Source organism: Tupaia chinensis, unplaced genomic scaffold (genome assembly GCF_000334495.1).
Source record: "Tupaia chinensis unplaced genomic scaffold, TupChi_1.0 Scaffold149922_1, whole genome shotgun sequence".
NCBI lineage: Eukaryota > Metazoa > Chordata > Mammalia > Scandentia > Tupaiidae > Tupaia > Tupaia belangeri.
Window position 1 is genome coordinate 1,525,475 of NW_006209766.1, and position 16,267 is coordinate 1,541,741.

At 49.2% G+C, this 16,267-nt stretch overlaps 1 protein-coding gene and 1 pseudogene across 1 annotated transcript; both read left to right on the forward strand.

The window, feature by feature from the left end:
* The first annotated feature begins 271 nt into the window (after positions 1-271).
* On the forward strand, positions 272-9,763 carry PROSER3 (proline and serine rich 3). Its single transcript, XM_006171656.3, has 11 exons — positions 272-384; positions 1,146-1,242; positions 1,553-1,755; positions 2,830-2,957; positions 3,058-3,137; positions 4,307-4,389; positions 4,501-4,643; positions 7,419-7,603; positions 7,744-8,758; positions 8,832-8,913; positions 9,398-9,763. The coding sequence occupies exons 1-11, from the start codon at positions 374-376 to the stop codon at positions 9,537-9,539; spliced, it is 2,169 nt and encodes a 722-aa protein (XP_006171718.1). The 5' UTR covers positions 272-373; the 3' UTR covers positions 9,540-9,763.
* A 4,271-nt stretch (positions 9,764-14,034) lies between these two features.
* Positions 14,035-14,735, forward strand: LOC102489805 (60S ribosomal protein L10a-like; annotated as a pseudogene).
* The last annotated feature ends 1,532 nt before the right edge of the window (positions 14,736-16,267 follow it).

The window sequence follows — 16,267 nt, forward strand, 5'->3', positions numbered from 1 at the left end:
CGCAGCAATAGGGAAGACGGTTAGAAAACTGGATTGGGAAAGCGAGAGTACTTCAGATCACCTCCTAACCGCAGGCCCAGCCCCAGACCTTTTCCATTGGTCCAGGGCCTTGCCAATTACTTCTGCCACGCTACAGGCTCTCCAATCAAACGTGGCCTCTCAGACAGGCCAGTGTTACAGCCAGTCGTGGGGCATCTCCCTTTGGCCGCTTTTGTTTTCCTCACTATCATTGGTCGCCTCGGAGGCTGCTCTCTTTCTGCGCGGGCGCTCCCAGACGGGGCGGGACTGATAGGACATTGCTAAGCGACAAGGATGCGCGCCGGGTGTGTCCGGTGAAGAGCCGGAGCAGGCAGAAGCGTGAGGCAGTTGTGGGATGGACCGCAGGTGAGACCGATCCCACTTCTAAGGAGTACGGGAGGCCTGGAGAGGACCAGGGATGAGGGTCACACTGACTAGTTGGGGTCCGGAGTCTTTGGGGCTCAATTAGCACCGGAACTACAACTCCCAAGATGCCCCACAGCCTTTGGCCGCTCCGGCCTTGGACTTAATCCCGAAGGTCCCATAAACGCCATATGTATCGCTCTGAGTGACGCCAAGAAGTCTTTTCTCTACGGTTGTTCAAGGGCAGCTCGGAAATTGAGTCTCTTAATTTTGGAGAGTGCCCCATACACTATGGGCGCTGTCTTGGCACTCTCCCGAGTGGGTGGAGCCAAGTGAATCGTGGGGTTTGTAGTTCATCTGCACTTCGCTTCGTGTTCCTAAAGACTTACGGGAAATTTATGGTGATAGGGTCTAGTCGCGGTTCTTAGCCTGAGCTCCACTTGAGAATCACCTGGGACTCTGCAAAACACATATGGGCGCCTAGATCTACTTACACGTATTCACTTTATTAGTCTGGGGCGGGAGTTACTCGCCTGTAATTTTAAAAGGACCCTTCCAGACGGCATCCAGGGTTGAGAACTGCTGGCTACTGGTTTCTGGTTTCTTCTCTTTAAAAGCTGCTGCTGGTCTCCTGGGTCCAGCATCTCAATTGTCACTATCTTGAACGTACAGTTGTGCTTTATGGACATTATAGCCTAGAAATTCTCAGCAATTGTCTGGTTCTGCCCGCATGCTCTGTCTTCCAACCCCATCTTCTCTTGCAGCCTTCCAGTTTTCTCCATCCAAGACAGTTCCTTTGGAGATGCTCCCTTGGGTCAAAGTCACTCCTTGCCATCCCAAAGCCACACTTGGTGCCCGAAGGTGAGGACCCCCCACAGAGAGTGCTGGGCTCCATCCAGCCCAGTAGCAGGGGAGTGACCACTAGAGAGAAGGAAAATATGTGATGACGGATGGAGATGAGAGATGAAGAGAGAGCCCCTCTTCACCTCGCCATAGCCTCACCCTTGTTCAGATCTCTACCACCCGAGTTCCCCATGACAGCCCCAATCAGGGTGTTACCATCACAGGATGCGTTTCCTCCCTTCTGGACTGTGACTTCATGTGTGTTTTCTTTGTCCTACAGGAATGACCCCTCAGGCCTCACTTTTTCTTTTGCTCTCCCCCATCTTAGACACTGAGCCCATCCAGATCCCAGAGATCCAAGCTCCCACAAGTTCCCAAGGCTCAAGCCACAGGTCTCAACTCCCCTGAGCTGCTTGAGGAGTCCTGGTCATCCAGTTCAGGGGCCCTTTCCCCACCCAGTACTACTGAGGTGCAGATGGGGGCCTCCTCACCACTCACCCTGGTTAGCAGTGGGGACTCTGTGGTGGCCAAGTAAGTACAAGCAGCTCCGGAGGGGGAGGTTTGGGTTAGAGGGAGAAAGGCAACATCCCATAATAATCACTTCAGCCAGAGCTATTTATGCTGTGCTCTTTTAGGGCGAGGTATATCGTGTGTGTGTATGTATGTACGTATATATTAGTTTTTGCTATAGGGTGGCTGTGCACACCAGAGACAGAGGAGAGGGTGAGAAATCACCCCCCAGGAGATGGCCATGCCTCAATCCCTTCTCTACTCAAGATTTAGGGATTGTATGCATATATACCTGGTATGACTCTTTAGCTGCTGGGTCCAGGACTCAAACTGTGAAGCTTGACTGTGGGATGCCGCACCTTAATCTCCATGCCACCTGCTGGCCCTATCATGTGTATTATTAAGAGCTCTTGGAATTAGGCTGCCTTGGTTCAAATCCCAGCTCTGGCCCTTATTCCCTGTATGGTCTTGGCTTCAGTTTGCATAGCTGTAAGTCAGGAATATTAATGCACATATCCCGTCCATAGGGCTGCTTAGAGCTTACAGCAATTATTACCGTAAGTAATGATCTATAACAGTGCTGGTCACACAGCACTAGGATTTGTAGGGTACAGGCCCAGCTGCTGTAATGAAGAGTCCCAAAGTAATTACTACCTTAAACAAGGTAGCACCTATTTCTCCCTCACCTAACAGTCTAGGCAGAAGCAACCAGGGCTGACAGGGTAGTCCCTAGTGAGGTGTCAGGGACAGACACAGTTTCTTTCTGTCTTGTTGCTCTCCTGTCCCTTGTTGCACTTTCCTTCATGGACCAGCATGGCTCCCAACCACGTTGACTTTCCAGAACCGTATCTTATACAGAGAAGAGCCTAATCACATGGTCACAAGTTATGAAGGTGCCTAGTAAACGTAGTCTACAGAAGAGTGACTGTGTGCCCAGCTAAAAACTGTGTTACTATCCAATAAAAGAAAACAGATATTGAGGGCCGACTACCAGGCGCTGCCATAGTGCTTGATAAACACTGGCTTTTGTGACTATTATCGTTGTTATACCACACTCTTCTCATACCACACTCCTCCCATCCCCTGGTGCTCCAGGTATATAAACAGGTTCCGCCAGGCTCAACCTACAAGCCGAGAGGATCGTCAACCTGCAGGACCAACCCCAGCTGACTTTTGGTGGCTGCGGCCTGATTCTACAGACCCCAGCGGTCAACTTGCAGCAGGTACGTCCTCAGGTCCCATTCACTCCAGGCCTAAACTCATCAATGCTCCTAGTAGCCAACTTCTCCTGGCCCCCATAACTCAATTGAGGCTTCTTGGCAGGAGCCAACAAACCAGAAGGAAGACCCAGTACAACAGTCCCAACGCCTGTCAAGGTGGCCCCTCTTCAGGAAATAAAGCAGGTGACATTTCCATCCACTTTCTCCCCTTTGTGCCTGACTTCTAAGCAATGAGATAGAATTAGAGCTGATTGCTAATTCAAGGAAGCTTAAACAAAAAGAGGATTTGCTGGCTAATATAATTCAGAAATTCAAAAGTAGATGCTTTCATGCATGGCTATACCCAGTTCTGGCTCCATGTTCCTCTTTGTTGGGTTTGATCTCAGGCGGGCCTTCCCCTCACAACAGCCAAGGTGATTCTTTTTTAAAAAAGAAAAATTTATTTGTTTTTTTTGTTGTTGTTTTGAGAGGTTTTTGCTATAGAGCGCATGCGCTCACCAGAAAGACAGAGACAGAGAGACAGAAAGCAAGAAATCACCCCTCAGGGGGGATGGCCACACCGCAATCCCTTCTCCTCTTGGGATCTTGGGCACACATGCACATGCGCCTGGCATGAGTCTAAGCTACCGGGTCTCGGACTTGAACCACAGTCGACTACATGGGAGTCCAGCAACATAGTCATTATGCCATCTGCTGTTCCCTTATTTGTTATTAATATTATTTTAATTTCCTGCAGGGCACAAAAGAGAGAGAGAGAAAGGAAAAGTGAGAAAGCAAGCCATCAAGTCCAGGACTTGAACCATGTTTGGCCATAGTAGGAGTCCAGCACTTTAACCACCATACCACCTGCTGGCCCCTAACCAAGATGATTCTCAATGACTTTGGGCTCTCATGGTACTGATTCAGTTTCTTCAGTAGAAAGTGGGAGCTTTTCCAGTAGCCCCATCTAAAAACCCAGGACTCAATCTCATTTCCCTATCCTTGAGCCAATCACTGTGAATAAGAGAATGGAATTTTTTTTGAGAGGTTTTTGCCATAGGGCGTGTGCGCTCGCCAGACAGACAGAGAGAGACAGAGAGACAGAAGAGAGGATGGAATGTTTTGATTAGTCGGTCTGCTCTGGAAGATGAGGGTTGGGATCCTTCTCCAACAATAACTTGCATATGAAGGTCTGGATCCAAAGAAGAAAACTGGGTCTCTCTGCCCTTAGGAGAAAGATCAGATTCTAAGTTAGCATGTGAGGATAGAAAGTGGGGTACAGACCTGCACTCCACACTCCAAGCTCTCTTTCTAGAGCTTCTTTCTCAGCAACCTTTGGGGTCGGGGCTGGCCCTGACCCATCTCACCCATAGAGCCTCCACACATGGAACTCCTCCCTCCTGGACCTGGAGACTCTGAGCCTACAAAGCAGAGCTGGCAGGCTGCTCAAACGCAGGTGCCTCCACTCCCCACCTCTCCACCCCCATCATCCTTCCCACTCCCGCAGCTTTGGCCAGCACACTGCCTCTGAGACTTCCATTGCCTCACTTCTTTCTTCTCCCTGCAGCAAGGCCTCCATCTCCTCCTCCTCCACCCTCAGCCCCAGTGATGCCAGTAGCTCCTCATTCCCCATCAACTCTGATGGCCTCTCTCCCTTCTCCACAACCTTCACCTCTGACTCCAGCAAAGACCCTGGCCCCAGGGCACCTGGTAAGTGCAAGGAGGCAAGGACTGAGGCAGCCTGGGTGCAGATCCCAGCTCTGTGAACCAGCTGTATGACTTTGGTTCTTCCTGGGCCTTGTTACCTGCCACTGTAAAACAGGGATAATAACCATACTCCTCTCCTAAGGGTATTGTGAGGATTAAATGAGTCAGTGAATATATGGAAAGCAATTCGCACAGCTAATAATTTTATTTATTTATTTTTAAAGAATTATTTTATTTAACTTTATTTATTTACTTATTTTAATTAGACCAGAGAGGGAGAGAGAGAGAAAGTGAGAAAACAAGCTGCCAGTTTCAGGACTTGAACCATGGTCAGCCATGGGAATTCACCTTTAACCACCACAACACCTGCTGGCCCCTATTATTATTTTTTTTTAATTTGCTATAGGGTATGTGAGCTCACCAGAGAGGGACAGACAGAGAGAGAGATTGTATCCATATTGATTCATTTAATTTAGGGTGAGTGTCACATTTTTTGCTATGTCTATTACACTGAAACATATAAAATTCTCTTAAAGCATTTTTTTTCTTTTTATTTTGGAGAGGTTTTTGCTATAGGGTGCATGCGTTCACCAGAAAGAGAGAGACAGAGAGACAGAAAGCGAGAAAGCCACGCCACAATCCCTTCTCCTCCATTCTTCTCTCAGGATCTTGGGCATGCACGCACATGCGCCTGGTGTGAGTTTAAGCCACCAGGTCCGGGACTCAAACCGCGGTCAACTACATGGGAGTCCGGCGACATAGCCATTACGCTAACTGCTGGCCCCTTAAAGCATTTTTTTGAAGTGTTTATTTCCACGAAGAGACAGCCACCCACCCCCCACAGAGCCCTTACACTGTGATCCACTCCTAGTCTCAGTGGCCAGTCACCCAGTTAGAGCCATAGGAGGGAGCGGAGGGAAGTTGCCAGGGGGAGGGAGAGATCTGGGGTGACAGCCCCCCTTCTCTGTGCAACATCAGATGGTCGGGCCTCTGAGAGGTCATGGTAGCTCCACTGATCATGACTGATGAAATGACATTCTGGGTGGTGGAGATGCTGTCTGCGTCACTGGATTGACTGCAGGCCCTGGCACAGCCCTGTCTTGCTGTGTCTCCAGTACAGAGCTGAGCACTGGGATGGAGCATAAGAAGCAGGTCCTCTGCACTCGTGCCTCAAATATGATTACACCAGGCCCTGTCTTTGTCACTGGAATATGGTAATGGACGACCACAGATCACTGCCTGTGCCTAGCTGGCGTCATGGAGGGAGGAATGAACAACAGATTAGCCAAGAAGTGTAATATTTAGGATATGAAAAGGTGGGAGGTGCTAGAGAAAAAAATGGAACAGGACAGAGGGCAGGGAATGGGAGAGCTGGGGGTTGTCTCAGTTTCGAGTAGGGTAGCCAGCATGGGCCTCACAAAGTAGGTGACATTTGGGCAAAGAACTGAGGGCTGTGAGGAAGCAAACACTACAACACATGAAGGACAAGTATGGAGGCAGAGGGAACCACGAGTTCATAAGCCTCCTTTGCCTTTTACCAGGCAGAGTTAAAGGGTGTGTGTACTTGCCGGAGAGAAGGAGAAACAGAGAAAAATGAGAAAGCACCCCACAGGGGGAATGCCATGCTCTTCTCCTCCAGTCTCCTCTTGGGATTTTGAGTGCACACGTGCACAAATGCCAGCATGCACACACACCTGGTATTTCTTTTTTTATTTTATTTTTTTTAGGAGAGAGGCTTCTTTTGCTTTAGAGTGCATGTGCTTGTGGAGAGACAGAAAGTGGGAAATCACCCCCCAGAGGGGATGGCCACGCCACAATCCCTTCTCTTCCACTCTTCTCTCAGGATTTTGAGCACACATGTGCATGCAACTGTTGTGTTTCCAGCTGCCAGGTCTGGGACTCAAACTATGGTCAACCATAGGAGTCAAGTGCCTTAACTACCACACCACCTTGCCACCTTGCTGGCCCCATATCTGGGATGGTTTTCTTGGAGAGGTTTTTGGTGTAGGGCGCGTGCACTCACCAGACAGAGAGAGACAAAAAGCGAGAAATCACCCCCCAGGGAGGATGGCCATGCCACAATCCCTTCTCTTCCATTCTCCCCTTGGGATCTTGGGCACGCACGCATGCAAACACGCCCGGTATGAGTTTAAGCCTCTGGGTCCGGGACTCTAACCGTGGTCGGCTACATAGAAACCCAGAGACATAGCCATTACGCTAACTGCTGGTCCCCATACCTGGAATGTTTTTAAGTTAGATCCAGCGCTCCCACCCTATGTGGGACCTAGCCATCTTAACCACTGCCACCTGGCTGGCCCCCAGGGGCAGGATCTTAACCAGGATGGCCCTGAACTGACTCAGGTGCCCTCTGGCTGCAAATGGAGAGGAGAGTAGGGAGAGCAGGGAATAGGCTGTGGGTGGTAGTCCGGGTGGGGTGGGTGGGGCTGGACCAGGGTGAGGGGATGGGGATGGGGGAGAAATGGGCAGATTCTGGACAATCTGTCTTGTTCATGGCTGTAATTCCAACATTCAGAACTAAGTGCCTGGCAGTTCCTGAGAGCTCAATGCTTATAGAATGAAGCTTTGAATAATGACAGGTTAAAAGCCAGGAGTGCCCTGTCTGGCTTTGCCCTCTTCCTCCCTTGCCACTCAAGATGAGCTGGGACATTATCTGGAGAGCCTGTCTGAATAACCCTCTGGTAGGGTCATGGGGTGTGTACAGGCCTTTGTCGGGTTGCTGACTACCTTGGCTTAACCTTCTCCTCTCTACTCCCATAGAAAACCCAACAGAGCCACCTGCCCAGGCCCCGACCCCTGCTCCAGCCCCGGCCTCCCGGGCACCACTCCGGCCAGAGGATGACATTCTGTACCAGTGGCGGCAGCGGCGGAAGCTTGAACAGGCTCAAAGAGGAGAGGGTGATGGACCCTGGGTGCCATCCCGAACCTCTGCCCTCACCACTCAGGTGAATTGAGAGAGGGAGGAGCCTAAGGAGGCTGGAGTAAGGAGCCTTAGGGGAGTTGGAAGAGGGAGGAGAGGAGTCTGAGGGAAATTGAGGACCCTCCACCTCATTCTCTCCCTCTCAATCCCTCTTTCTGTTTGCAGACCTTCCCTGCCACTGCAGAGACCTTTGGTTCCCTGGGGACCCGGCCTAACTGCACCCCACTGTGGAGCAGAATGTCCCATCCTGGTTCCCTGGAACCTTTCTATGTGGAGAGGCCTCCTGTTCCCCCAGGGTCCTCTCCACCCATTTTCTGGGCCCCCAGCCCCCATGGGTTCTTCTGGGCCCCACAGTCCAGCCTTTGGGGTCCCTGGGTATCTCCTGGGGCTGTTCTTCCCACACAAGCAGCTCCCACCCCAGCTCCCCCAGCTCCCCCAGCTCCCACCCCAGCACCACCAGCCTCCACCCAAGTTCCCTTAGCCTCCACCCTGGCTCCTCTGGCCTCTACTGCAGCACCCCCAGCTTCTACCCAGGCTCCCTTGGCCTCCACCCCGGCACTCCCTCCTGTTCTTCAGGGCCCTTCCATCCCTGAGCCAGACAGCTCTGCTCAGCCTGAGAGGGTGGGTCATAAGCCTCGGAGGGGCAGGGCCCCACGCAGGGAGGCTGCCAGGCAAGTCACAGCAGCTAGCGAGGAGCCTGACTCCCAGCTCAGGGGTGCTCTAGGCCAGGTAGTGACAGCCCGGCTGTTCCCTGACAGCCTGGAGGACACACCCCCTCACCTTGAAAGCCTTTCTCCACCCATGGCTGAATTTCCAAAAGTCAAGGCCAAGCACCCCCAAACCAAGGTTAAGTCCCCTCATACAGAGGTCACGGCCCCTCTATCTGAATCACAGTGTCTGTCTAAGGCAGAGGCTCGGAAAGCCAAGGCTACACCCCGCCAGAGACCCCAAACAGGATCAGTGCCTGGGAAGGGCAAAACTCCCTCTTCTGAAGCTGGGTATCCACAGCCCAAGGGCTCACCCCCTGTTGCTGAGGAGCTGTCCACTCTAGTCAAGGCCCCACCACCTACGTTAGAGGTGGGGTCGCTGCAGGCTGTGGCCACGCCCTCCCCCACTGCTCACCACACCCCCTCGGAGGACTTACTCTCTCAGGCCGCCCGACTTCTGGAGGCTGCTGAAGGTGAGCGTGGTGCCCGGTGACAGCCTGGCCCCCTAAGCGTTCCGCCCCCTGGACCTCATTCTTCTTCCCCCAGACTCTGATGGCAGCGAGTTCCAGGACGACCCTGTGCTGCAGGTGCTAAGAGCCCAGAGAGCAGAGCTGCGTCAGCAAAAGAGGTAACTCCATCACCAGGATCTGTAACCCTGGGCTTTCCCCACTCCCTTCCCCCCTCACTCCCTTCCCTCCCCCCTTCTTCCTCCTCCCTCCACCCCACCCCCAAATTCTCTGAGACCCCACTATTGGGTGCCCACTCTCCTAAGTCCTTTCCCCAAACTCCTTTCACAGCTCTAGACCCTAATTCTTTTTTTTTTTTTTTTGAGAGAGCTTTTTTGCTATAAGGCATTTGTGCTCACTAGACAGACAGGGACAGAAAGAAAGGGAGAAATCAGCCCCCAGGGGGGATGGCCACACCACAGTCCCTTCTCCTCTCGGGATACTGGGCATGCAGGCACATGTGCCTGGTGTGATTTTTAAGCCACTGCATCAAGTACTTGAGCTGCAGTTGACTACATGGAAGTCCAGCAATATAACCATTACGCCATCTGCTGCGCCCCCTAGACCCTGATTCTAAGCATATGACTCTGCTCGGCTTTTCTCTAGGAACGTGGATGCACGATTATCCCTTCTGTTGGACCATGTGGAAGACCCAGGACCTTGGTTCCCTTCAGCCAGGTCACCCTCCAGGTCCCCAAGGAGGAGGCTGCGGAGGGAAGGAGGCTCTCTTGAAGCCAGGAGACTTTGAATTGTGTAAATTCTATTTTTTCTATTTTTCAGTTTACTAGTTATCTCTGAGAAAGATTCTGGAAAAGCCAAGGGTTATATATTTAAGGAAATGTGCCCACCTCACCATGTGACTCTGCCACACACCCCTGAAGCAAAATCTGTTCAAGGGGCCAGCAGGTGGTGTGGTTAAGAGCTCTGAACTCCCACATGGATGACCATGGTTTAAAGTGCGGGACCTGGTGACTTGCCTTCTCTCTCTCTCTCTCTCTCTCTCACACACACACACACTCTCTCTCTCTTCTCTCTTAAAATAAATAAAGTTAAACAAAATAATTCTTTTTAAAAAATCTGGTTCAAAATCTTATTTGGGGGGGCCAACAGGTGGCATGGTGGTTAAGGGCACTAGACTCCCACATAGCTGATGGTGGTTCAAGTCCCAGACCTGGCGGCTTGCTTTTTCACTTCTTCTCTCTATTTCTCTGTCCCTCTCTGGTCAAGTTAAAAATAAATAAGTGGATACATAAATAAAGTTAAATAAAATATTTTAAAATAATTTTTTGGTTTCATCCTCCTTGGGGTATGTGTGTATGTGCTTGGTGGGGCAGATTCTGACAAGACTTCCAGCAAGACTGACTTACCTGACTCTCAACTCCAGAGCGGAACCTCTTGTCTGATGGGACCAAAGGGATTGTTCTCTGGCCATGAAGCTACTAGGGTCGTCAGAGCATTGGACAGTGATCAGTCCTCAGTCTGTCTGGCTTGTATTCGAAGCAGCATTTGGCACAGCTGATCCCTCCTTCTTGGAAGCACTTCCTTCTCCTGCTTCCAGGACCCTTCTCCCTACCTCCCTGGTCATACCTCCTCTTTGCTCCAGCATGTCAACTGTGGCCTGTCCCAGGGCCATGGCTTTGATTTGTCTACCTACATCCACTCCTGGGTGCTCTTGTCTAACTTACTGGCTTTAAACCTTATCTCTAGTCTGATAGTCCCCAATGTCTGTTTCTAGCCTAGATTTGGCCCCTGGACCTTGGGCTCCTACATCTTGCTCCCTACTTGCCATCTCCACCTAAAGCTCTAAGAGACATCTTAAATCCCATGGGTTCTAAACTGAGCTCTTAATTGTCCTAAATTTGATTCTACTCCTTTCCTTGGCTCCACTCCCACAGCCTCTCAGGCCAAACATCTTTTTTTTTTAAAGAATTATCTAACATTTATTTATTTATTTTTAATTTGACCGGAGAGGGACAGAGTGAGAGTGAGAGAGAGAAAGTAGATTGGAAGTGTATTGTTATAAACCTGTCTGCACATTCTTTGATACAGTTGCCATCAAGAGGTAATCTGTGTCCCTGCCCCTTGTGACTGGCCCCTCCCAACAAACAGAATGCAGAGGAAGTGATGCAACTTAACTTCCTAAGTTCAGTTAGAAAAGATGATAGAGTCTACCTGGTTTCCAATCTTTCTGTCTTATCCCGACCCCAGGGACAGTCGAACAGGTTTCCTGAGGGAAGGAGTGAGAGACGGAGGAAGAAGCAGTGTTACAAAACAGAGACGACACAGTGTTACAACTCTTCAGGGTCTTCAGGGTCATCTGGAGATGATGCAGTATTATGGCTCTTCAGGCTCTTCAGGGTAGTCTGGTGACTGTGGGCCAGGGGTCGTGGTTATATACATGTTGGTGGGCCGTGATTGGTTGTAAAAGGTGTGTTATGATTGGTTGTAAAAAGGTGGGTTATGATTGGTTGCTTTGTGGACCAATCATGAGGTGCTGGTTACACAAATCTGAGGGATTCTAGTGGCCAATCAGAGTATGGTTTTGAAGGTGAGGTTTTGAAGGGAAGCCAATCATGGCTTTTGGCATTGTGTAATTGTTTGCTTTTTGAGAAACTGGCGATATTTGCGGTGCGCAGCCTCCCACACTGTCTTTCTCTCACACACTTGCTTTAGAAGCCACATGAAAGAAACAATTGCTGTGCTGAGGATGGGCTTGAGTGACACAGGTGTGAGCACTTGTCAAACTCAGTGAAAATTGTGAGTTTCGTTGTGTGTAAAGTTTACTGTAAAGAAAAAAATAAACATTGCAAATAAACTGGTCAGGACTAGCAGATGGCATAATGGTTACATTGCTAGATTCCCATGTAGTCAACTGAAGTGCAAGTCCTGGAGCTGGCCACTTAAAACTCACACCAGACACATATACTTGTGTGCCCAAAATCCCTAGAGGAGAATGGAGTAGATGGGATTGCAGCGTTGCCATCTCTCCTGGAGGGGTGATTTTGTGCTTTCTGTCTCTCTGTCTCTATCTCTCTGGTGAGTGTACATGCCCTATCACAAAAATCTCTCTTAAAAAAAAAAAAACTGGTTACAGATATGCATACAGAAATACTAGGGGACAATATACCAATATCTGTGATTTATTTTGAAATACAACCAAAGACAAGTTAGATCGGTGGATGAATAGAGTAATAGGTAGATGTGAGATAAAGCAAATGCAGTAAAATGTTAATGGTAGGATCTACGTAGTAGATATGTGGATATCTACTGTAAACATTTTTCAATCTTTTCTGTTAGAAAGTTTTTATAATAAAATGATGGATCCTGTATGATTAGGGTTGTTTTGCTATCTATACTTAACAAAAAAAAGAAAGGATAAGATGGATTTCTAGCAGTAGCTTCTGTTGGTCACAGACTGGTAAATATTTGCTTTCAGACTTCTTTTTTTTTTTTTGGAGAGGTTTTTGCTATAGGGCACGTGTGCTCGCCAGACAGACAGAGAGAGACAGAGAGACAGAAAGCAAGAAATCACTCCCCGGGGAGATGGTCACGCTGCAATTCCCTCTCCTCCATTCTCCTCTCGGGATCTTGGGCATGCACGCACACATGCGCCTGACGTGAGTTTTAAATCACTGGGTCCAGGACGCGAACCACGGTCGACTACGTGGGAGTCCAGCGACATAGCCATTATGCTAACTGCTGGTTCCCCAGACTTCTTTTTGAAAGGAAAAAAATACATTTAAAAGAGATCAAAAGAAAGTAACTGTATAGATGTAGGGAGAAATAAAAAGAGGTTTAGAGTAGCAGAACCTTATCTAGTTTGGGGGAGGAGTGAGACCTAGAAAGAAGTTACACTTAAGCTGGGACAGGTAGGGATGATTTGCTAGACAAGGGGTTGCCCTAATTGCTATTGGTGGGTAACAAGCCACCCGCAAAATGAAATGGCCATGTTAGGTAATCATTTTAAGGCTAGCCCCTGAGCCAGATGCTACATGGCCAACCATGGTTTGAATCTTGGCCCTGACAGTTTGAAAAAACATGCTAGGTGCATGCCTTAAATCCTGATGGAATGGAGAATTGGAAGACGAGGCATTGTAGTATGACCGACCGTGCCCCACTGGGGGAGGTGGTACTTTCTCCCTCTCCCTTTGTCTATCTGTCTCTCTCAAGTGAGCACACACACCCTCTAGCAATTAAAAAACAAAAACGCCCATGGAGAGGCCGGCAGGTAGCATGCTAGTTAAGGCACTGGCTGACCTTGGTTCAAGTCCTAGACCTGACAGCTTGCTTTCTTATTTTCTCTCTCTCTCTGTCTCTAGTGACTGCACATGCCCTATTGCATATTTTATAATAATAATATATAAAAATTAAATAAAAATTTTTCTTTCAAAACACCCATGGGTTCTGTGAGTCAGAAATCTGGACAGGACACAGTTGAGAATAGTTTGTTTCTGCCCCATGGTGTCTGAGGGTTTATCTGGGAAGACCAAAGGTGACTGGACAGCTGCAGGATGGAATCATCTAGAACTTCACTCACATGCTGCCACCAGGGATAAGACAGTTCAAAGGCTGAGCTCAGCTGAGACTGTCGGCTGTAATGCCTATACAGTCTCTCCGCTGGCTGGATTTCCTCTAAATATGGCTGGGGCGGCAAATTACACTTCTCACACGATGCCGCATGGCTCGATAGTTAGTCATTCTGGTGGACAAGGAAGAAGCTGCCTTGCCTTTTACCATCTAGCTTTGGAAGTCCCAGTGTCAGCTCCACTATTCTCAACAAGAGCTCTTCAAAGAGTTCGTGGAAGTATGTATTAGGAAGAAATTACGTATGGATTTCCAAATTTTTGCATCAAATAAACATGTATTTTAATTCTACTTGCCATCAGTTTTTGAAGCCTTCCTCATATTGGTTGAAGCTGTCACAGTGCTGCCCGATTCATGGGGAAAGGCATAGATTCCACCTCTTGAGGAGATGAGTGCCAAGGAACTTGAAGCTGTATATTAAAACAGCCACATTGGTTGATGAGGGAGATCCATAAGGCAGAGGGAACATCATATTGGAAATTCCTGTGATGGAAGTGAGGTCAGCAGGTTCAATAACCTGAAATAAGCTCTAAATGGAATTTTCCCCTAACACTCCTTTTCTCCAATCTCTGTTAAATTTTTCTCCAAAGAACTGATCATCTTCTTTGTTTTAGAAAGATTTTTGCCACTCTTTTCCAGCTATCGTGGTGTGAAGCACCATGAGCAGCAAAGTCTCTCGCGACACCCTGTACTAGGCGGTCTGGGAAGTCCTGCACGGGAACCAGTACAAGCACTGGACATTTTTGGAAATGGTGGAGCTGCAGATCAGCTTGAAGAACTGTGACCCTGTAAACATTTTTCAATCTTTTCTGTTAGAAAGTTTTCATAATAAAATGATGGAGCCTGTATGATCAGAAGGACAAGCACTTCTCGGGCACCGTCAGGCTTAAGTCCACTCCCTGCCCCAAGTTTTCCGTGTGTGTCCTGGGGGACCAGCAGTACTGCAACAAGGCCAAGGCTGTGGACATCCCCCACATGGACATCGAGGCGCTGAAGAAACTCAACAAGAATAAGAAGCTGGTCAAGAAGCTGGCCAAGAAGAATGATGCCTTTTTGGCCTCAGAGTCCCTGATAAAGCAGATTCCATGAATCCTGGGCCCAGGTCTAAACAAGGCCTGTAAATTCTCTTCCCTGCTGACACACAATGAGAACATGGTGGCCAAAGTCGATGAGGTGAAGTCCATAATCAAGTTCCAGATGGAAAGGTGCTGTGTCTAGCTGTGGCCATTGGCCATGTTAAGATGACAGATGATGAGCTTGTGTACAACATCCACTTAGCTGTTAACTTCCTGGTGTCATTACGAACGTCCGGGCTTTATACATCAAGAGCCCCATGGGCAAGCTCCAGCGTCTGTATTAAAGAACATCTTAATAATAAATTCTAGTGCCACTAAAAAAAAAAAAAAAAAAAAAAAAAAAAAAATTTTTTCCATAGAAAGAAAAAAAGATTTTTGCCATAGGACACATGTGCTCACCCAACAGAGAGACAGAAACAAGAAATCACTCCTCTCCTCCATTCTCTCAGGATTTTGGACACATATGCCCAATATGAATTTCAAGCCACCAAGTACAGGACTTGAACTTTCGTCAGCCATGTGGGAGTCCAACACCTTAACCATTAGGCCACCTGCTGGCTCCCTGATCATCTTCTATCTGATATTTAAAAATAGTAATTTTGGGAGCAGCAGTTGGCATAATGGCTATATCTCTGGACTCCCACGTAGTCGACTGCAGTTTGAGTCCTGGACCCAGTGGCTTAAACTCACGCCTGCATGCCCAAGATTCCGAGAAGAGAATGGAGAAGGGATTGCAGCATAGCCATCCCCCCTGGGGGGGTGATTTCTTGCTTTCTATCTCTGTCTCTGTCTTTCTGGCAAGCGCACATGCCCTATAGCAAAAACCTCTCAAAAAAAAAAACACATAAAAATATTAATTTTGTTCATCGTCTGCCTTCTTCACTAGGTTTTGAATTCCTATGTAGATAGGGTATGTTTCCCCCTGTTTCGATTACCGATGTAGCCACAAATCCAGTGAGCATAGTTTTTGAATGAATGAACAAAGGAAGTACCCTGTGAGGTGAGGCCCCGTCAAGGGAATGACCGGTGAGAGTTCTTTTAGAAAAAGTATTGTTACAGATTTTTTTCTGAGCCTGGCTCAGTCAATGGCAGGAATGATTAGGATTAATTTTATGGAGGACACAACTACGTTCTGGCATTCCGGGCTAAACCTTTTCCTAGGGGAAACTAGTCAAAGCTGGAGGCCTGCCTGTAACAAGCAGTAGAAGCGGAGACACAGAACAGGCCCCGTGGGTAGGGCGAGGCCAAGTCCCGGAGAACCCTAATACCCCAGGCTGTGTTCTGAGTACGTCCAAGGGCGGAGCGGCCTCAGCATTCGGTGGGCGGGGTGAGGGTCGGCCTGACGAGGTGCGACTGGAAGACCGGGACGTGGAAAAACCGCTTGAGGAATGGAGCAAAAGCCCTGAGGCTGTGGGAGAATCAGTTACGAACGTCAGAGGAGTGGTCGCCGACGTCGGCTAAGAAGAAGGTCCATTCGCGTTGGAAGTGTCGGGAGCCGAGCATAAAGCATAAAGAACCCGGGGGTGTGTCTCAGGAGGAGGATGACAGCCAATGAAAAGCAGTCACAGGCGTGGCGCTGTCAAACTTCGGGGGCGGGACCCGGGAGACGCCAAGCCAGAGATGGGGCCCAAGGCGAAGCCAATGAAAAGCCAGCAGATGGGCGGGGCGTCGTCCTAAGGCCAAGGTTGGAGCCAATGAGAAGACGAGCCGCGTCTCTGCTACCCACCCCCACCCCCGTGGGGCGCGCGCCGGAGCCTTGGGCAGCCGTTAGGGGCGGGGCCTGCCGCCCCCCGCGCGCCGCTCGCGGCCCCCCCCT